The 22,270-nt window shown below is 57.0% G+C and overlaps 1 protein-coding gene across 1 annotated transcript; it reads right to left on the bottom strand.

Annotated features, from left to right (window-relative positions):
* Positions 1-252: 252 nt before the first annotated feature.
* On the bottom strand, positions 253-21,852 carry TATDN2 (TatD DNase domain containing 2). The gene is given in 7 exon segments (XM_037522684.2): positions 253-3,643; positions 4,060-4,243; positions 5,531-5,658; positions 9,571-10,452; positions 15,086-15,643; positions 21,451-21,602; positions 21,605-21,852. Coding segments are annotated over 7 exon segments (2,292 nt in total). The 5' UTR covers position 21,852; the 3' UTR covers positions 253-3,502.
* Positions 21,853-22,270: the final 418 nt, after the last annotated feature.

Here is a 22,270-nt window from a genome sequence, read left to right as displayed (position 1 = left end):
GGTGTCGCACAATCTCAGCTCCAGCTCGCGGCGGAGCTGAGCCTCGGTCCTCACATGCCCTGAGCAGCTCCCGAGGACGCCAGCGTCCCTGGCGCACGGCCACTTGGTCACTCATACCCGGTAAACGTGAGCTCTCTTCTGAGAGCCGGCGGCGGGACCGTCACTAAGGGCAGGCGACGGCAAAGACGCGCGTGGCCAACCTGCCCCTTTCAGACAGAAGCCCCCGGAGACACGCGGGACGCCTCTGAGGCGGCGTGCTGTCTCCAGCGCGAGGGCTCCAGGTGCAGGTGTCTCCGTCATGAACTCCTGGCCCCTGGCACACGAGGCGCAGCCCCTCGGCACTCACCAGAGCAGACGCAACGGGCACGTGGCAACCCCCTCATGAGGAGCTGCCCCGTGGTCGGTGGAAACACCAAGAAGGCAGACTCTCAGGCCTCCCGGGCCTTGGGTGTCAGGGTCTGCATGTCACCAAGCTCCCGGGCTGCCCTGTGGCTGCAGCCTGATCCCCCGCCTGGCTCAGAACTCTCACGTGACTCCTGCAAACTCCCCAACCTGGCCAGGTGTCACCCCAACTAAACCGAGACCCTTGGGGAGGGCGCTGTTTCCTGCATCACTTTCCATGCCCCCCTTAGGCCCAAGTTTGTCCTTGAGCACACATGACACTCCACTCCTGCCTCTTGGGGGACACGACCAGCCGCCAGGGAGTCCTGGCTTCCTAGACCTTGGGCACAACCGGGATGCAAAGGCAACACCCCCGGGAGCTGAACGCAGCGACGAGCAGGGGAACCAGAAGGGAGGGAAAAGCAGAGGCCTGGAGCTGAGCCACATCCCGGCTCTGCCAATCACGAGGGGGACAATCCCATCGTCACTCAGCAGGCCCACAGTGCCCCCCTCCACAGCCAGACAGGTGGCTCCGTGTCCACGTGGGGTCATGCAGCCAGGGAAGCGCTGGCCGCTGACTGAGCTCGGGGAGGATGGGGGCCATGGCTCCGGGCACCAGAGGGAGCTCAGGTCGCCTGCTGGCCCCTCCCAGGCAACCAGGCCTTAGCCCCCGTCAAAGGACTCACATGTATCCCCTCCCACGGATCCAGGACGGCCCAGACGTGGCGCAGCTTACAGCCTTGGGCTCTGACCTGGCTATCGCTTCACCGAAGGGATGGACGTGCTGCAAACACAGTCAGCAGTCGGGTCGCAAAGGTGAAGGCAGCAGCCCAGGCCTCAAACCTGGGGCGCTGGCAGAGCAGAGTCTGCCTCCTCCTGCGCGGCTCCCTTTGGACTGTGCTCACGAAAACCTCAGCTCAAAGTTAGAGGACGGAGGCAAGCGGTGGAACAGAATCTCCCCCAAAGTTCACCCGGAGCTCACAGTACGGCTGACTCCCGACACCCCCAAACCCTGAGGGTTTGCATCCCCCTACTGCATTAGCTGGGGAGAAAGAGCCGCAACCACGGACTTTTTCAAAGGCTAAGCAGCAGCAGCACACTGAGTGCCCAGGCAGAAAAATGCGAGGCCACACTGAAAGCCCGCTGACCACTTCAGGTCCCAGGCACCCGAAAGGCCACGGTAACCCTGCAGGCGGCGCACCCAGACCTCTGGCCAGCCACCGGCCACGGGACTGGCCGGGAGGACTCTAAACAGGGAGTGCACAGGCGTCAACTGAGGGGCCATCGCTTTATTTTCAGAAAGAGAGGGTCAAGGGGCGGGGTACAGAGACATTCCAGGGCACAGAACAGTCAAGCCGGTCATCCAGAACCACGGCGCGTCGCTCCGCCCGCACGCTGGCGCCTCGCTGGGGACACGCACGCAGGAGCCCGCGCAGCGCTCAGAGCACATAAGCACCTGGTGCTGGCCTCGGCGGGCGGCACGGGTGAGATGCAGGCAGGTGCCCCCCTCCACGCAGGGCCGGAGCGCGGGGGCAGGGCTCGGCAGGCGATAGACGTGCTGCCGTCCGCTGGGTGACAGTCAAGCGCTCTGACGTCCCTAGCAGCCCCAAACCTTCCAAGGGGAAAGAACAAGGCCCCGGGCTCCCCACACTGGCAAATTTGAGGCACAGGCCACAAACCGAAGTGGGTACCAGAGGCAAGATGGAATCACCAGGCGTCAAGTGCCGAGTCCACGGCCCTTCCGCTCCCAAGGCCCAAATGCACCTTCCAAACACACACGAGGAATCCAGCGGAAGTGATGGATGTTACAACTGAAGCAACTGGCTTTCAAGAAACAGACAAGCGAGCAGGGCGGCCTGTCCGGCTGTGGAGGTCGGGAAGAGCAGCGTCCTCACACTGAACCTCTGCCCTCATCCAGGGGCTGTAGGGAAGACACCTTCACGCGGCCCAGAGCCAGCAGCGCACAACTGAGAGGACGGGCAGCTCCGAGGCCCGGGAGAGGCTTGTACTTCCAACGTGGAGGAGGGACAGCAGAGATGAAGGCCAAGGAGCCCACGAGCCTCAGACACCGGCCTACCGCTCTGCACAGGCAACGGTGCCCGAGCGGCCCCCAGAGCTGCAGAGAATCAAGTCGGCCGCCTCTCCACCTGCACAGACACGCAGGGCCTGCTGAGCGGGACAAGATAGGAGTATTTCTGCTCCAGCGTTCAGAAGGGGGTAAAAATGCAGCCAAGAGCAGCTGGGCCCCCCAGAGAACAAGCGGCTTCTGCTGTACAAGGACCTTTGTCTGCTTATCACCAGGAGCTGTGGCCCTGGGGGCACCAGGAAGTGGGAATAATTTCTTCGGGGCCTCGTCCTTGAGCACCCCAGTCTGTCCTGAATCTCCACGCGCAGGACTCCTAGAACAGGTAGGGGCGCTCCTGCCCCTCACCGACGGCACCAGAGCAGGGAGGCCAAGCGCAGAGTCCTCCGCTGCCGGACACGGCCCCAGTGAAGAGTCGTCCAGGGAAAGAAGAGGGTGACTTCACAGGGTGCAGGAAGATCAACCGCTGAGACAAGACTCCAGCAAACGTGCCCACAGGACATTCCCGCATAGGTCTTTTTTAGGACTGTGAACCAGGAACCAAGCCACACAGCCGGTGTGCGCAGAGGAGGGTGACTGTTCAAAGGCTGCTCGGAACACGGCTGCAGCGAGCAAGGATCTGGAATGGCCACGCGTGCGCCCGCCAACGGCTGCTGCCTCCTTCGCTCCTGCCTGAGAGGCCCACCCCTCAGTCCCCTCCCCTGCACCCTGCCCACCAGCCAGAAGCAGAGGCCTTAAAGACGCGGTTTCCTAGCTCCGACGGGCTCTCCAGACACATCCTGGGCCCGGACACAGGCAGAGTCCAAGCCCAGCCCGTGCTTGACAGGCCCCGGGGCGTCCTGGAGGATTAAGAAGAGAAAAGGAAGAAGGTTCCAGACCAAGTTCACTTGAGACACATCAGACTTAATGCTCGCCCTATGCTGACACTCTCTACATTCAGAAAAGGCAGCAAAGATAGTTTTGCCCTAATTTAAAAAAAAAATGTAAAATCTGAACTTGTATGACCTTTCTGGAGACTCCTGGCTGCGCCCTCTCTGCTTAAAGATTGTAGAGGCGACTGGTGTTCTCGCGCAGAGCGGCCAAGGTCCGGGAGAGCGGCAGGTCCTTGACCCTGGCAATCTCGCGAACCGTGTGCAGGGCCAGGCCCGGGTGGGCGTACTGGCAAAGGCTTCTGGGAACCTGGAAGACACCAAGCATCAGGACGTCACTGGGCCTCCTGCGCACAGCCGTCACACAGCGCTCCCTCCCCAGCCCTGCCCCAGCAAGGACCTCTTTGGGGCTGCCCTGTAGAGACCCCTTTACCTGCAGGTGCAGGGAGAGTCCTAGTCATGGGGGCTCTGGGTGAGCAGGGTCCCACGCTTCCTTGGACTACCCTCTACAGGGTAGGGCTTTGCACTGCCTGGAAGAGAGTGGTTACCCTTCAGCTTCTCAGCCCCCTAGACTTTTGCTTCTGCAGAGCAACAATGAGGAGACACCTACACGGCCGAGGCTGGGGCCTGGCAGTCACTGGGGCTCGGGCCCTGCCATCCTCGTCAGGGTGACCCGCCCTCCGCCCGCCCGCTCCAGGCCTGCGCGCCACCTGCAGACACGCCTACCTGTCGAGGCAGGAAGTAGGGCGCATCTGTCTCCACGATGATCCTCTCCAGCGGGATCCGTCTCAGGGCTTCCCGGGCCTCCCAGGCGGAAGAGTAGGTCAGGACCGCCGTGAAGCCCACCGACATGTTGGGGAAGTGCTCCAGCAGGGGCTCGATGACCGGGTAGCTGCCAGTGAAGCAGTGCCTGGGCGAGAGGAGTGCTCATCAGGGCCTCGCCCCACCCCTGCTCGCAGCCCGGCCCCTGCAGCCGCGCGCCCGGCCCGCCAGTGCCCCGGCTAGGCGCCCAGGAATGAAGAGACCGCGGCAGAGGGAAAGTCTCCACAGCAAACAAGAGCAGCCTCCTCTGGAGACCCTGGCGACTCAGAGCCACGCAGCAGCCCCCAGCAGGCACCGGCCGGCACACCCCTGCCGGAGGGCACACCTGCAAGGCCCGGGCCACAGCACAGGGACAGAGAGGAAGAAGGAAAAGCCGCAGCCCTGCTAAGGCACAGCCACTGTGGGGCATTTCCTCCCAGGAGTCAAACTGGACAGAAACCAAAAGTGAGTGGGGCTGCGGGGGAATTTCCTTCCCTTTCCTTGTTCCCTGTCCGTGTCCTGAGTGCCCCACGCACCCCTCTGAGAAGGGAGGGCTCCGGCAGCACCCAGCGCATGCGGCCTCCTCCACCTGCCGCCTGTGAGATTCCCTTCAATGTTAGCTCCGCAGCAAAGAGCCAAGCAGCCCAGAAGAGGTGACGGGACGAGCTTCATCCCCTGTGTGCGCAACCCCAGCCAAGGGCAGAGGGCACCACGAGGGCGCGGGCTAGAGGCCTGGCTGGCAGCTCCACCCACTTCTACCCACCAAGTCCCGGCTCCAGTCCTGGGCCCGCTCAGTTAAGGAGCCAGCCCAGGCTTCACCCCGAGTGCTTTGCAGGCAGCTGAGGAGCCCTCCTCTGGCCCCACCACACCTGACATCCACCTCAGCGCCACACTCTCACCAGGGAGTCACCAGCTGACTCCTGTCTCCCGCAGCCCTCCAGGCCGCCCCTGAGCCAAGCAATGCCCAGACAGGCACAGCCCAGGAGAGTAGAGAATGCTCCCCACACGCAGCTGAGGAGCCCAGATACCCGCCGAGAAAACACACCCTGCGCCGGGACGCCAGCCAGGGTGAAATGAGCTTTCAAATTCAAAAAAGCAAAGAAAATCTCCTTTGAGGTGCCCTGGGGTGTTCACTGGGCCCCAGGTAGCCTCTCCCAGAATCAACAGCCGGACACTTAGGACCGGGGTCCCGAGAGGCCCCTTCTGTGCCTTCTTTATTCAGACCATGAACTCAAACCGCACGCAGCTGCCATTTCATAAGTAAAAAATGGCCACACGGCAGAAACTGCAGGCGGTTTCCACCGAATTCGCAGGCGAGAAACACAAGACGCAGCGCCGCGCGCACGGTGCCGGGCAGAGGGGTGCTCGCACACCGCCCGAGCGCCAGCCTCCTAACCTATGGATCTTGTAGTCCGAGGGCACGAGTCTCTTCATGATGCCCAGCAGGTCTTCGTCGGCTTCCCGGCAGTGGATCACCAAGGGCTTCTTCAGGGACACGGCCAGCTGCAGCTGCCTCTCAAACACCTGGGGACGACAAGTCACATCACACAAAGTCACATCCCCGGCTGGCAAGGTCTGTTCCCTCGGGGACACCAGCCCAATGGGCACCCCCACCGTCCCCAGTGAGACTATAATATCTGTAATACCGGCTACCCCCGCAGAGTGCGTACTGTCAGGGCCAGGAACACCTCAGGCACACCGCGACCACCTTCCTCATAAGCACCCCGGGCAGGCACCTCAGCCCATCAGGCAATCAAACGAAGCGCAGCACCGGTGAGGGCAGCTGGCAGGCTGCAGCGCCAGACAAACCCAGGCCACATCACCACCACTATGCAATGCTTACTAGGGTTTGGGGGGGTAGAGGGGAGCCTCGGGAGCAAAGTGCAAATTCCCCTCACTGTCCCCACCTCTACTCCCATGCCCTGAGCAATCAATCACCTTCCGCCCCATTTCCTAGCGAGCTGCTGACATGCACTGTGGGTGGGGAGGCAAGAGACTGACGACTGATGGATGACAGGAGGACGGAAGAGGATCATTCCTTGGGGACATGCATGGTGGGTCTCCCCCACCTCCCTATTCATTACCATGTGCCCAGCCCAATGCCCGGCTCTCAGGTGCTCAAATATTAGTTCAAAGAATAAACACTACACAAACTTTCTGTGACTTGCTTTCCTGCTTCAGACCCAACCAGACTCTAAGTCAACACCTGCAGACAATACATTCTCTCAGCTCCAGCCACCTGTGAGCTGTCACTGCTGCAAGACACCGACAACAACCTGAGTAACTCTTCCAGGTTAAAACAAAGAACAAAATATTCATTCCTCGTGAACAACCTACTCCATCTTAAGTGTACTGTCTCCACGGGTCCACGTGCCATTTTTCCAGTTGTGGAACGTCACTCGGGTGCGTTCTTACCTCAAAAAAGGGGTGCTCTCGGTCCTTTGATTCAGGTGATGCTCGAGAACAACCTTTCCAGCCTAACACTTTCTCGAAACAGCACTGACCCAACACCAACGCCGATGTAACTCCTGAAAACTTTTCAGCGGAAGGAAGATGACCACAGGCGCCAACAGCACAGGCGCTGGGCCGGCCTCAAAGACAGGCTGATTCAGGAAACTGCAGTCAGCTGGGGGCGCTCCTGACCCCCACCAAGTGTTCAGCTGCCCTCCCTGGACCTGACAGAAACCAGAAGATGCGAGAAATTCCAATCCAACTCTTGATCCCGCGTCCAGAGCATCCCGTGCGCTACTGAAGCAAGGACAGCCGTGGGCAGAATACTACACCGCTGCTCTCAGTGTGTTTTTCAAAGTGTAGAAATGAGACAGGAACATTTTCACCAGTGAAAAAACCACCTTCAAAATAGGCTTTTGAGGAAGAAATTTCCTATTTTCTTTTTTAAAAATTAAGTACACACAACACGCATTTCCTTGATTCTGCGACAGGTGCTCGTAACCCAAGCCATCAACCACCCACCGCCATGCGCCAAGGGACAACAGCATTAAATTGCTAACTCCTTGTGAAACACACTCGAATTTCTTAAACGTTAAGACAGAAGAAGAAACCATCAGAAGGTGGGAAGTTGTGGCTGGGGAAAGCTCTGCAGAGCATCTGTCCTCACCAGGAACCCGGCTGAAAACCAGAAGTGAACGAAGTGCCATGAATTAGTTATCCAGCTAATCACTCTCTCCTGTCTGCGGAAGCCGAGCCCCCCGCTGGTCTCTCATTTCCAGGGATTCCACCGTAAATCGGCCTCTCCTGGGGGCGCGGCAGCTCTCCCGTACTCATTACCTCAGTGACTGATTCCAGTGGAGGGAGCAGAGCGGGGGGTCAGCCCGCCCACGTGGAAGGACGCCCCTCCTTCCCAGCTTCCAGCCCCGACACCAAGGACCCCACACACCGCCCAGGCACTGCCCACAAGCTACAGGGCACGTTCAGGCTGAGTCCATGGGCACAGCCAAGCCAGGAGAATGCCGGCACTGGCTTGCTCCAGGAAGCCGGCCATCTACCCACTCCCCCCAATTCTTTTACTTTTCTCTATTTCCCAGCCCTTCCGGAAGGACCAGGTTACAGAAAGCAGCTCTCACAGTGAGGTGGGCCGGCACCCCACCTCCTGGCCACATGTGGTTCTTCCATACACTATCCTTCCCCTGGCAAGCGAGAACTTTCAGCAGGACAGGTGAGGCGCTTGCCAGCCCCTCAGCCTCCAGGCAGATGCGACTCGGCACAGACCCCCAGGAGGCAGTAGCTACTTTCCACCTCTCCTTTCGGTGCCCAAGTTCAGACTGGCATCAAGAACAGGACAATCACTAGTCCAGTGTTCTACAGAACTATTTTCACGTCTTCCTCACCTCCACAAGCAGGGCTGCCCTCCCCCGACCAGCAATTTACTGCCTCTTGTTTAAAACAAATGTCCCCAAACACATCACGGGCGCTGAGCCCATCGCCAGTCTTCCTTACAGAGACTTCTCCCAGCCGGTCCGGAATCACCACCAGCACCAGGGGGGACATCTGCCCGGCGCCCTGCCAGTCCCTAGAGGAAAGCGACACAACCACCCACCTTTCTGTCCCGTCTGGTCCCGCCCCTCTGCCCACACAGGGTGCAGGCGGCAGCCCCAAATCCCCAGCTGCCAGGCGGCAGGCCCAACCCAGGCGGCAGGCCCCTCACATTCACTCTGCCCAGCTCTGTCCGGCAGCGCCCTGAATCACCATCTTCTGGTCTTCACGCCACCTCCCAAGTCAAGGTTGCATCCACTGTGCTGTCACTCCCGGCTTCTCTGCCCGCAGGCCGAGCCCCACGCCCTCCACGCGCGCCGGCCACACCCCAGGAGGAAGGGAAGAGTCGCCGGAAAGGACCCGGCACGTTTTCTGGCAAGAGCAGGCACTCGATAAGCAGCTCTGCACACGAGCACACGGAACCCTCCTCCCGCCAGCACCTTTGAACGGTTCCCCCTCCCAAAGCACATCTGCCCTGAGCCGCAGAAACCAGCTGGGAAAGCAGAACATTAAACATCTGTCTCGCTCCCTCCGACGCCTCCGTTCCCGTGTCCCTGGACTAAGCTATCTCACCCCACACTCCGGTTAGAGATTCAACGTCCCTAACCCCGGTGGTGAACAGGAACTCCAGCCAGACGGGCGCGGGCGCCTACCTGCGGAGCAGCACTACTCCCGGCAGACCCGCGTCACGTCACAAAGTGGAAACAGTCACAAATAAGCTCGCACCCTCCTGCCTCAACAGGGCGCCTCGCACACCACCCCGCAGAGCCCTCAGATCCGGACGCCTGCCGCGGCCCCAGCGCGCTCGAGCTGGGCCCTGTCTCCTCGAGGGGTACGGCGTGCTGGAGACCTCCTGTGAATTTTCCCCCTTTGGTCAAAGGGAAATTTAAAAAACTGACTCTGGAAGAGCCCTGCTTCCTCTTAACCCATAAACACAGACGCCAGGACCATTGGGGATAAGGCTCCCCGCCGCCCGGCGAGGGTAGCAGCGGGTCCAGCGCCGCCAGCCCAGAGGACAGCCCTCAGCACACGCCCCGCCCCTCCCGCATCACGCACTCCCGCCGGGCCCACCGCATCGCCACATCACCCTGGGCGGGCAAACACCAGGACAGCGACATTCACGACCCCGGTGCATGGGAAATGAGCCTTGCATTTTGAATTAAAGAAAAAAAAGAATACGTTTTATATTTTCCCAATATCCTGCAGGAGGCATATTTCACTTTAAACATCAGGAAGGAAAACAAACGCTTTCACAAGGTACCTGTCACCCCATTTAGAGACTGAAGCTGACAGATAAGAGCCCAAAGCACTTGACAGATGACACCGACAGCCCCGACAGAGCTCACAGCTCGGGAGACTGTGAATTCCCCACTTCCAGACCGAGAAAGCGCGCATCAGGGCCCCCACCCAAGTCCAGCCTCAAGCGGCACAGAGACCCGTTACCTTGTGCTGCTCCGGGACCGGCGTGGTGCACTTGTACGAGTAATCCAAGCCCATCTCCCCAAATGCCACCGCCTTGGGGTGCCTTAAGGCTTGCAAAAGATTTCTCTCTTGAGTCTCGCTGTAGTAGCGTGCAAAATGAGGGTGACAGCCAAAGGCCCCCCAAACCAGATCCTCCTTCAACAGCTCCTCCCACAGACAATCTGTCAGTGTCCGGGGGTCACAGAAGTCAGAGATACAGCCCTGAAACTCCTTGGGGAAGGAGCTGCTATAAACCTTCCTGAACTTGGTGAAGGTCCCCTTGAAAGACAGCTTGGAGTAGAGCATATCCAGGTGACAGTGGGTGTCGATGAAGCCCTCTTCGAGACCCGGCCCCCGATGGCCCCTCGGCAGGGAGCTAGAGGCATATCCTGCACACAGCTGCGGGGTGGGGTCCTCCTGGAACGTTCTTTTCTCCTTGACCTCTTCTTCTGACTTTCTGGAGAAACGAAATGTACGAGAGTTCTGGGACCGGCCTTCCTCTGCCGCCTCCAGGTCCCTGGCGGTGTTCTGGGAAATCACGGTGGAGCTGGGGGAGTAGTCGCTCCGGAGCCCCCGCGTGCCCCTGCCAGCCTGCGGTGTGTCCTTGCTGCCACCGCCCAAGGCGGGGTAGCCAGAGGGCTTGGGGCCGCTGGTCCAATAGCTGGGGTAGTCGCACCAAGGGCTGCTGTACAAATGGGCCGGGTACATGACATAGTCAGTGGGGAAGGCGGAAGGCTCTGGAACTGTGGAGAGTTTCAGCGAGACGGGCTCCTCCTGAGAGAACCGCACTGTGGAGACCTCGTCCACGTCGGACCAGTCGCTTCCGGAGGAGGAGTGCTCTATCACCACCTCCCTGCCTTTAGTCTGCGGAGAAGCAACAACAGAGGGTTAGCCTCCCGGGGGAGACGGCCACCGCGAAGGCTCTGCACCATCATTACCACGCTTTATCACCCGGTTTCCTTGGCATTTCCAGAAAGTGAGGCCGGGACCGCTACACCAGGTCCAGGGAATAACCCTGTCACCAGGAGCCCTGACAGCCCTGCAGGGGATGCTCCCCCCACACTCCCCTTCCTTCAGAGGCTCAGGAAGAAACCTCTCGAGCACACTGTGCACAGGGGTTTCAGACCAGCAGCAGCTAACACCTCACCTCTGCCAACTGGTCCCCAAGAAACTCAAAATGCAGACAGCGCATCCACAAACGCTTGGCTCCGGCTTGCCATGGAGAGGCGGGTCTGTGGCCCTCCGCCTGCATGGGGCCAACTAGGGCTCACTGTAACCAAGGGACGTGCAGGGGACACCTGGCTTTCACCTTGCTCCCCAGAAGCCGGACACTCCGAGGCCAGGTTCAGCGGAGGGGCAGGTCCCAGGTATGGGAATGAGCACAAAGGACGAGCAGCCTTGTCAGACTGCAGCCCCCCAGTGCCTAAATGGGTTCCCATGAAGAACCCTCCAAGCAAGAGCTGGCTGCATGGAATAAAGTGTTAGTGAGGCCACAAGGTGACCAAGCAACAGTAACTTAGTGCTAGAACTTAAGTTCCAGAAGATCAGGGACTTTTATCTTCTTCGCTGTAGTCCCGGAACACCCACACCAGGACCTGGCAACAACGTGCTCTCGAATGCTCATGGGATGAACGTGTGCCATGAAGGTACAAGGGGCTCCTGAACCCAGCCTCATGTCAGAAGCAACTAGGGGATTTTTAGAAAATACAGTATAACTTAAGGTCTGCGCCACTGAGACACTGCAATTCAAGGGGTCCCTAGCAAGGCCAAGAAATCTGAACTTAATTCTCCATGTCATTTTGATGCAGATCAGGTTTGAGAAATACATAAACACAGATTTCAACTTAAGGAAAAAAAACCCACCCTGTGCATAAGTGCCAGGCTTCCCCATGCTACCACAGCCCCGTCCACCAGCACCAGGGGCTGGAGACCTTCTAAAACTCTTTTCTTAAGGTTTTTATTAGCAAATATAAATTATATGTTTTTAAAAACCCACTATGAAAGCATCAAGGGTAAATGGATTACCACCTTAAAACCGAACAAAACATTTTTTGTTTCTGTTGTCCAGACTAATTTTTCACATTTCTAAGGAAACAAATCCAAAAGGAAACAAGTATTGGTAACAAAAATTAAATGAATTATAAATGCCCTGTTTTGTACTTTCAGGCGTTAGGTTTCTTCCTGCCGCTCCTCTCCTAACAGAAATACTGAAGCCAGAGCCACTTCTGAAATGCAGGATAAGGTCGGTCACAGCACACCTGAAATGTGACCTGATGCGAGGTGGGTGGTGGGTTCTAGGGGTCCTTCCACTGCTTACCTGGAATATGTCTGAAAATTCTATACAAATTTTTTTTAATATCTATTTTTTTAAGATTTATTGATTTATTCATACAAGAACCGGGGTACAGGCCAGATGCGCAGGAGGGTGAGAGGGTTCACCAGAGACAAAGCGGGGAACAGAACAGGCAGACTGACAAAATACACTGCTGAGGGGAGCAGTGGGCACGATAGGAGAGGTCTGCCGCGCCATGTGGGACCCTCGCCGGCAGGCCGGGATTGAACCAGCGCTGCAGAGGCTGCGGACAGCTTCACAGTGCTGCACTCAACCACCTGCGCCACCAGGGGAGGCCCTCTATACAAAGTGTTTTAAGTTATTTTCTAAACTACCCTTCAAAAATGGGGGCCTCCCTGGTGGGGCAAGGGGTTAAGATGCAACCTATGAAGCTAATCGCAGCCACTGCAGCACGAGTTTGATTCCCGGCCAGGGAGCTACCCACATGGTGCAACAGACTCTCCTGCCTCTCCTGCTCCCCTCAACAGTGCATTTCAGTCAATCTGCCTGTTCTGTTCCCCACTCTTTCTGGTGAATCCTCTCACCCCCCAAAACTCTGGCCTGTACCCCAGTTCTTGTCTGCATAAATAAAGAAATCTTCAAAATCGATCCTGCTTATGACAGAACTTTCTATCAACCCAGACACTAAAAAACCGCAGCCTTGCCTCAGCCTGCGAGTTTGTTTTCCCACTGAACTTCCCAAGAGACGAGCAGGAACCAGGCACCCGAACATTGAAGTGGTCCTCAAGCACCAGCACCTCTGCAGTGCAGCCCTTCAATATGTGTTTTACCAACTTCTACAAGAGCAAGTTATTAATGAGACTAAAATCACCAAGAAAGAGCCCAAAGGAAAGAACACATAAGGGAGGCTCTGCCCCCACAGTGACCCCTCGGGAGGTACCATCTTCCATTCACATCCGCAGAGTCTGTGCGGTCGCATCCTCTCATCTGTTGGAAGAAGACAGACAACTCTCGACGGCCCTCAACCAAGCCAGCTCTGAACGGGTTCCCTGCATTCATTTTTTTTTTTTTTAATTGTTTTTTTTTTTTTTTAAGATTTATTTATTTATTTATTTTATTTATGCAAGCACTGGGTACACACTGGGTACAGTCAGAAGCGCGGGAGGGTGAGAGAATTCACCAGAGCCAGAGCAGGGAGCAGAGCAGGCAGAAGGACTGAAGTACACTGCTGAGGGGAGCAGCGGGCGGCAGGAGAGGTCTGCGCGCCATGTGGGACCCTCCTCCGGTGGCCGGGGAGCAGCCGGGGATCGAACCGGCGCTGCAGAGGCTGCGGGCAGCTTCGCAACCCAGCGCTCAACCGCTGCGCCACCGGGGAGGCCCCTTGCATTCATTTTTATAAAACCTGAGGGGGGCGGTCAAAGAAATGCAACAAATTTAACCATTATTCCCGAGGTGATGAGTTTTAAGTGTTGGACCTTATTTTAAACAAGCCTTTTAAGATCACTGTTGACTGTTTTTAAAGACCACTTTGAAAAAGCAAAGTATTCATCCATAAAGTCCACTGGACAATGCTCAAGAAACTTGCAGCAACAGCCCTGGGTACAAGAACGGGCTACACAGGACCAGGCTGACTGCACTAAATATCGCTATTTTTGATTTTTTGAACTACAGGAATGTAGTTACCAAAACAAAGCAAACAAACAACAGAAAAAACACCCAACAACAATTGGAGGTGCTTACATTATGGCAATCCTGAAAATGTACCTTCAGAAAGAACGGCAGGAACAACAAATGCCTGAATGTGGTGAGAACAGCTATTTGAAAATGGGATAAAATTTCCAGGGACTGGGCCTCCCCAGTGGCGCAGCGGTTGAGCACTGGGCTGCGAAGCCGCCTGCAGCCTCTACAGCGCTGGTTCAATCCCCGGCCGCCAGAGAGGGTCCCACATGGCGCGCAGACCTCTCCTGCCATGCCTGCTGCTCCCCTCAACACTGTACTTCGTCAGTCTGCCTGTTCTGTTCCCCGCTCTGGTGAGTTCTCTCACCCTCCCGTGCTTCTGACTATACCCAGTGCTTGTATAAATAAATCTTTAAAAAAAAAAAAATTTCCAGGGACAGCATCATATAGATTCAAAGTGCGCTACATCCACCAGCAAAAATCTCAGCTATGGAAAACTCAAGACAAATGGCCATGTCTTTTACAAATAAATGACAACACTGAGCCTGAGGGAAGCAGGGAGAGGAGGAGGAGGTATCTACAGAGACTAAGCGACCTTACATATTTAGAAGCTGCCACAGATGGCTCCTATTTGGATCCTATTTCAAACAAAATAAAACAATCATGAAGCCAACAGGGAAATTTAACCACTGATTGGATAGTCTATGACAGTAAGAACTGCATGTGTGTACGTGTGAAAATAGATATATTTGTTTCTAAAGACCTCACATCTTTTAGAGACAGATGCCAAAAAAAAATTTTTTTTTTTAATTTCTCAATGAAACTTAATACTGTGGTTGTATTAACAGGCGTAATTTTGTAGAATATGACATCAGGCTTCACTGTATCATAGTAATCACAGCAATCAGTTTTTTATTGTTCCACTGAAAACATATATTTATGATCCAGTTAATGAAAGGGAAACAAAAATTTTAACATAGAAGATAACAGCTTTCTACCTCTTTTTATATCTATTAATAGTTACTACATCCTGGGCAAAGTTAACAGGTAAAATAAATTAGAAATAGACTAAAGTGACAGATGCTAAAATATTAATGAATGGGTATATGGGTACATTTTTGTAGGTGTCTCCAATTTCTTTATAAAAAGCTAAAATAAAAACAATAAAAGCTGAAATTCCAGCTAGATGAAGAAGAGACCAGATGTCCGGCTACTTCCCCGATTCAGAGCATCAACACAGAAGGCCCCGGGTCCCTGATATCCTCCCTAGGCCAAAATTCTGTTTTCCCTGTGCCAGTCATTCTGACCTGTTATAGCAGGCAAAGCCACACCTGAAAGCACAAATCCTAAGAAAACAAGACTGCACTGAGGCTGCTGGGTAACCCTGAAGGGATGTTCGCAGAGAAACACCGATCTGTTTCCCGAGTCCTGGCTAAGGACAGCGCTGCTGCCAGTGACACTCCAGGCGAACCGGAAAGACCTGAGCCGAGAACAGAAATCCCCAGGGGTGGGGTGAGGCTGACTCACCTTCTGGCTTTCTACTGGAGGGTTGGGGCCATCCACGAACTCCAGGGGCGGAGGGCACTTGTCAACGACCGTCCTCCGGTCATCACGCGGCTCCTCGCTGGGCGGCCCCTGCGGGCGGATCACCACTCTCCTGTCCCCAAAGCCCCTCTTCTCCGCCGCGGGCTGCTCCTCCGCGCTGACCTCACGAACGGGCCCCTTCCTCCCCTTCTCCGCTTCCTTCTCCTTCTCGGCTTCCTTCTCCTCCTGCTCCCTCTCCCGCTCCTGCTCCCTGTCCTTCTGAGGAGCAGAGCCACTCCTGGCTGGCCCTTCCGCATGGGCAGGACGCACTCCCGTGCTGGGTTTGGCCCGAGAGGCGGCCTCTCCCTTCCTTTTTGGCATGGACTTGCCCAGGATGCCCTGGATGGCCTTCAGGTAGATCATCGTCGAGCCCTGGTCTCGAAGTCTATCCCTCTTCCTCTTCTGGACCTTGCTTGAATCTTCAGTGGTATCATCCTGACCCTCAGCTTCAGCCGCAAATTCAGAGTTCGTAGAGTGACGAGAACTGTCTTTGGAATCAACCTGGGAAAAAAACAGAACTTTTGAAAAAATTCAAGGGCGAAATGCCAAGGGCACTTTCACGGAATGAGCAATCGGTGATCCTGCCCATGGAAGGGAAAGTGACAGTGGCTAAGACAACGGTCCCTTCTGGGTGGTCACTCCCTCCCGGCCCAAGAAGCGCCACCTGCCCGGACTACACTGCTGCCGCTCCCTAGTCCTTCCTCGCCTCCCCATGGCCGCGGGGAGCTCCGGCGAGAGCTGAACAGGCTAAGACACCAGACTCCCTCCCCTTGGGGCCAGACCACTGCACATCCAAGACACTCTCGGACAAAGAGAGGCTCAAGATTTTCACGCTGGAAGGGTCCCCGGAAGCAGCTACCCCTAAGGGCTCAGTGAGGACGCCACCTGTGTCCTGAGGCCTGGGGCGTGACTGCAGTGGCCGTCGCTACTGTACCCCAAGCCTCCCCGAAGTTTTCTACAAACTCCTTCCCCCAAATCAACCTTGGTGTTGAAGGTGCCTCATCTCCAGAGACCACACCAGGGTCCATCAAGACACCCAACTACCCTCTGGCCCTGAATCTCCCCCAAGATACAGGTCGAGTCCCAGTCCCTCTCCTCTCCCCTCCACGCCCACTCATCCCCGAAGCCCAGAGTGAAGAAGCTGGAGTGTTCATCTGCTGCGAAACCAGAGCCAGTCTAATGCCAACAGGGCGTAAGAATGCCCATGAATCTTGCCTCAGAACCTCCGAACCGCCCCAGCTGTGACCTGGCTTCACCACTAGCCCAAGGCACTCTACAGCTGCAGGCCTACTACGTGACCATTAATTCCTCACACAAGTAAATATACTTAGAGAAAGGCCTCCACGCTGGTTAGTCATTTTCCCGTACTGAGGAAAAATGGAGTTTACCCCAAAAGATGTCTAGTAGAGGGATGGCTGAATGAAGTGGACAGACCTGCTCTGAGACAGCTTGTAGAGAAAGTGAGGTCCCGAATCACCCAGCTACACAGGACAGAGCAAAGAGCAAGTAACTGACTAACAAAAGCGCAGGGTCAGCCCACTTGTAAAAGACAGACAGGGGAGGGGAGAGAAAAAAAAATCAGACAAAACCTTTACACAGGAAAGATGAAACAGCCATTTATTTACAGCAAGACGGAGGGAGTCTGAAAGTACGATGCGTAGTATTGTGTGTGAGGAAGACAAAAACCCTGGACATTTACATAACAGACGATTTGCCGCTTCCGACAAGGAGCAGACAGTAATAACCACCCCGAGGGGAGGTGGGGGCGAAAGGGACAAGGGACACGGGAGGGCGGTGGCAAAAAAACAAACGGAGCACGGTTGTTTTCGTGTTAGCACCTACGTGAAGAGATGCATGCCACCTGATGGTTTCCAGCCGTCGTAGATGAAAAACGCCTTACACGTGCGTTTGCAAACGAGGTGTGAGGGCCAAACTGTTTCTAACGGCTCGTCTCTGAGGCGTGAGGAGGGAAAAGGGCTGAAGCGCATCATTTCTATGGTTCTTGCACTGCTGGAATTTTGTCTCCTCCAAAAGCACACAGCGTGTTACAAAACAAACTCATGAAACCTTTGGAAATACGTAGATATGAGCAAAGCAGGTTTTTTCCCTGGATGGCCTCAAATAGTTGGCAGCTGTGACCGCAGGCAGCTGGACAGGAAGCAGCGCTTTCACTTTCATTCTGAATCTCTGCATTTTCTGACTAATTGAATCTTCCAATGCGAGACTTGAGGGTCAGAAGTCTACACTGCTGACCCTTTGCACACTTAAGAAAATCTAGTAAGTTTAACAATACACTTGAACAAAAACTTGCAAGCTGACCTGAGCCCTGAGGCACACAGCAGGGGAGGGAGGCATCGAGACGGGGGAGGGACAGCACAGGGGATGGGGGTGGTGGGTCACAGGTGCCCCGCTGGCGCTGGCGCTGGCAGGAGAAATCAAACACTGTCCAAAAATTAGCAACAAAGAAAATAAATTTACAAAATTAAAAAAACACACAGGTTAAATCTCCTTGGGCCCTACAGACACAGCTGCAGCTTCCCAGCCCACTTCCCTCCTGGCTCACCGCCCCCCCAACTGCCACCCCAGCCCACACCCCCACTGCCTCACTGCACATCCTACTCCTGGCTCTCAAAGCCCCCCCTGCTCCTCTCTGCAAGCCAACTACTGCCACTTGGGAACACAGACCCCGAGTTACGGGTCCAGGCTGTCCCAGCAAAACAAGACATCTCCAGCTTTATCCCCGAGCAGGCATTTGCAGCTCACCGGCTGTCTGGCAGCAGGCGCTGGTCTGCATCTGGGGATAGGGCTTGTCAGCTGACGAAAGAAAGGAACTCAGCACAGATGTGCCAGAGAGGGACAATCGCCAGGGAGAAAACCACCACCAGGGCTGGAGAGTAGGGAAGGGTAGAATGTGGAGATGGGGGGCTTTTCTGGTGGCCTAGGGGTTATGTCTCAGCGCTATCACGCGAAGGCCTAAGTTCAATCCAGCCGGAAGCTACCCACATGGCGCAGCAGACCTCTCCTGTCTCGCCCACTGCTCTCCTCAGCAGTGTGTTTCAGTAGATCCGCCTGTTCTGTCTCTGGTGAATCCTCTCACCCCTTGCATCTCTGGCCTACGCCCCAGTTCTTCTACACAAATGAATTTTTTAAAAAAGAAAAAGGAAAGTGGGGAAGAGGAGGGGTCACTCAAATCTTGAGTTCAAGGTAGAGGGCTGAGGCAGCAACATCTATTTTTAACACGAGCGTCCCAAATTATTTCACTACTGTGAGCCCCTAGCGGGCTACCTTCAGCCCACAGACGAGTGGTCCGCCCACCCTGGTAGAGAAGGGGACTGTGCATGCCAAGAAAGGTCGGGAAACAGACACATACACCTAGCGTCTCGAGTGGACCTACAACCCACACCCTCTTTACGGAGGGGGAACCGGCAGCAGGCGTCTAAGTGGCAGAGCCAGGATTCAGACTCAAGTTCCCCTAACATCCTGGGCACCCAGGAAGAGGCAGAAAACATACGAGTGGAGAACGCAGCAAGGGCTGAGAAGTCAAAGCTGCAAGGACCTGGCACAGGTCCGGGTCACAAAGCAGCGCAACCCCGTGGCTGGGCAAGTGTCAGGAACAAACCACGTGGCCGCCACGGCGAGACGCGCCCCGCCTCTTCCAGAGTAAAGCAAGATCAGTTACCGTCAGGATTTGAGAAAACCTCTCCACTGTCCTGGAGATAAGAGATGGACGACGCGGAGTTCGGTGGGCAGGAATCTTGATGCATTCCCAAAGGCCCAGTCTAGCAAGGGTGTCACCGTGTCTGTCCCTCCCCTCAAAGTCAACTGCCTACACCTAAGCCAAGGTGATGTAAGTATTAGGTGGGGCCTTTGGGAGGCAACGCAAGTAGAGCCCCCGCACATGAGCTGAAGGCCATTATTTAGATGCCCCGGAGAGTTCCCCAGCCCCCTCCCACCAAGTGTGGACAAACCACGTGAGGACATGGGAAGCTGCCACCCACAGTGGTGCTCGCCGAGCCCACTGCCCCCTTGGCTCATCTGGCCGGGCCCCAGGACAGTGAGAGCCGCATTTCTGTGCCCACGAGCCACCCAGCCTGTAGGATTTTGTTACAGAGCAGCCCGAACGGATTAAGGCAAACACCTTCCCCTCGAACACTCGGTGACCTAGCGCAGAGGCCACAGTATGCCGACGCTGCCCCAGGCTTGGGCCATGTTCGTGAGCAAGCGCAGAAGAGCAGCAGCAGAGGGGTAGAGAGTGAGGACATGGGGAGGACCGGGGGAGGACACGCCATGCGGTAAGAGCCCCAAGCTGTGCTTGCCTGCAGGACGTGGGACCTCCCAGACCAGTTCGCACAGGACTGCAGAGTTGGGGGGGATGGTGCAGACTGAGGGGGGAGGGAAGAGGCATTTTTGGTAATTCGTGGAGATGAGCACAGAACCGTACAGGTCTCTGAGAAATGTCACTTCGGTACTAACAGTGACAATAAAGACAAGGCTGGGGACCTGCTTGCTACACTTTCGACATAAATCATTTCACTTAAAGTGGTAGTTTCCAAGCCCATGGTGGTGAGAGGCGCCTATACCTGTCTTCACACCAGCAGCGCCAGAGGCGGACAGTCAGGGCTGACTAAAGCCATCACCTCACGCTGTCCTCGTTCGACGCCAAGTGATCTAAAACGCACACCTGCCTGAATCCAGTGCCCTGGGCTAAAGCCTTCCTGCCCTCTGCGCCCGCCCAGCTCCGCAGCCTCCATTCCAGCTCTTTGCTGGGCCACAGCACAGTGGGGCTGTCTTGGGACGGTTTCCCCAGCCCCCCAGAAGTCATCTCAGGGCCTGAGAGCCAGCAGAAAGTTCGTATACAAGGACCCGCCAGTGCAGTCGGATAAGCAAGGCGCACTAGGCTTACAGGGGACAGAGGTGGGTTCCTGCTCGCATTGGACCCAAATGGATGACAGGCCGCACCCTCAAGCCTTAAGCTGCCTACCAAAAGCTCCAGTGCACCTGAACCACCCGGCAGAATTAGTTTCCTGCCCCTCCTGCCTTCTACCTGTAATTCCCATGTAGCTGAATTTCCTCAGCTGACGCTACTTAATGTCGTGCCCAAATGCACTGACAATGCACCAAAGACTAATGACAAGATCAAACTGTAGGAGCAAAGTCCCATATTTACCTAATTTATGTTTAGGTCACATTCAGTATTTTCAAGACAGCCGAAGATATCACTTTTCAAATGAAAAAAAATCCAGAAAGAAAACAACACACGTGTCTATACAAGAATTCTGTGAGGCCCATATTGGAAAAGAACGGGGCACTGTGTTAAGGTTCCCCACAATGAGAACTCAAACACAGCCTCCGTTCTCCAATCCACGTGAGAAACCACCCGGCAAAGCCTTAAAGACAAACCTACTTTCCTGAGGGCCTATTTTTATTGCTTTTGCTAAAATAACTCAACTCACTTCCCAGGACTTGTCCCCCCACATAAAGAATTCCTCTTCACCCCTGAAAGCCCAAGGTCCCCAAGCCAGAATGCAAACTCAGGAGGGCAGGGAAGGTAGGGCTCTTCGTTTACTGGAGAACCCCAAGCAGCCAGAAAACTACCTGGTGCAAACTAGGCCGGTGCTCAACTTTCCCTTGCTAAAAAACAAAGAAAGGAAACTGAAGTCTTCTTACACAAAAGAGTTGGTACAGAAGGAGTTCGTGGAGGAGCTGCATGGTCGGCCTGCCCCCAAGTGCGGAGAACCCCTCAGCCCATCAGGAAACTGAACGTTTACCCTCCACGGGAACTCAACGCTGCCCCACACCCCCACCGAACAAAACCCCAACGTGCTAGAAACTGAGACTGCTGAAAAGTCACACCAAGAAGCAAATTCTGAGCCAAAACGGACCAAAGTACCAGGGCACGAGGCGGCCAATTTACCACCGAAACGCCTCCATCTGCGCCCGCTGAGCAGACAATGCACCTTCCACGGGCGGCGTCCCCGGCCGGCCGCACCTGCCCACGACCAGAGCAGCCCCGACAGCTGGGGAGCCCGGCCCGCGCCCCACCCTATTAAGCCAGGCCGGGAGCCGGCACAAACAAAACATTCCGGATTGTTCCAAAGTGTGGCCAAGTTTTGAAGGCGGCAGAACCGCAGGCGGCCTCCTGGGTCTTCTGGGTCGGCCCGAAGGAGACCTCGGCGGAGCCCAGACTCCGGGGAGCCCCGAGCTTCCCAGACCCCGATTTACTCGCGCCCGCCCGGCCGCCCACATTCCCGCCCCACCCCTCGGGCCACGTGGACGAGGCTCCGCCGGCGGCCGGGGCGCGCACCTACCTTGAGGCTGCAGGCTTCCTCCTCCAGGGAGGCCATGTCCTCCAGAGAGGGGTCGGCGGGGCGCAGAGGCGACGCCCCCGAGGACAGGCACCCCCGCGCGCTCCGGGTCAGGCCGTCCCCGCAGGCGGCCCCGCCCACACCGGGCCCGCGGCGCGCGAGGGGGAGGCACCGGGGCGGCGAGCTGGGCCCCGGGGCGGCCTGGGCGGGCGGGCCGCATCGTCCTCGCCGCGGGCTCTCAGGCGCGCGGGGCTGCCGGGCCCTGCGGATCGCGACGCGGGGCCCCGGGCCGGCCGGCCGGGGGGGGCCGCATCCCCGGGCTCGCGGAGGCAGCTGCGCTTGCGGGGACAGGCTTCCGAGGGGCCGCTCCAGTGGTGCTTGACCTTGCGCCGCTCCGCCGCCATGGGCACCTGCGGACAGAGGCGATGGAGCGCCCGCGCGGGGCCCGGGGACCCGGCCGCCGCCGCCCGCCCGCCGGGCCCCCGCCCGCCCGGCCTCGCGCCAGCCCGGCCGCCCCGCGCGCGCTCCGCGCCCTTCCGACGCCCCGGCGCCCGCCGGCCGCGCCCGGGCCCCACAGGCCTCCGCGGCGTCGCGCCCCCGCCCGCCGGGCCCCGGCCGCCCCCGCGCCCCGAGGCCGCGCGCCCAGAGCCGCCGCCCGGCCCGGCCGGAAGGGGCCCGGCCGCCGCCTCGGGACACCCCCGGCCGCCGCTCACCCTTCCGCGCCTGCAGCCGCGCCCCGACGCCGCCCCGCGGCCGCCCGCGCCCCCCGCGACGGCCCGCAGCTGCGGCCGCCCCGCGCGAGTCCCGCCCGGAACCAGCCCTG

Source organism: Talpa occidentalis, unplaced genomic scaffold (genome assembly GCF_014898055.3).
Source record: "Talpa occidentalis isolate TD23 unplaced genomic scaffold, MPIMG_talOcc4v2.1 talOcc4.10, whole genome shotgun sequence".
Classification (NCBI taxonomy): Eukaryota; Metazoa; Chordata; class Mammalia; order Eulipotyphla; family Talpidae; genus Talpa; species Talpa occidentalis.
Note: the sequence above shows the minus strand (reverse complement) of the source record. Positions and strands in the feature narration are given on the sequence as shown.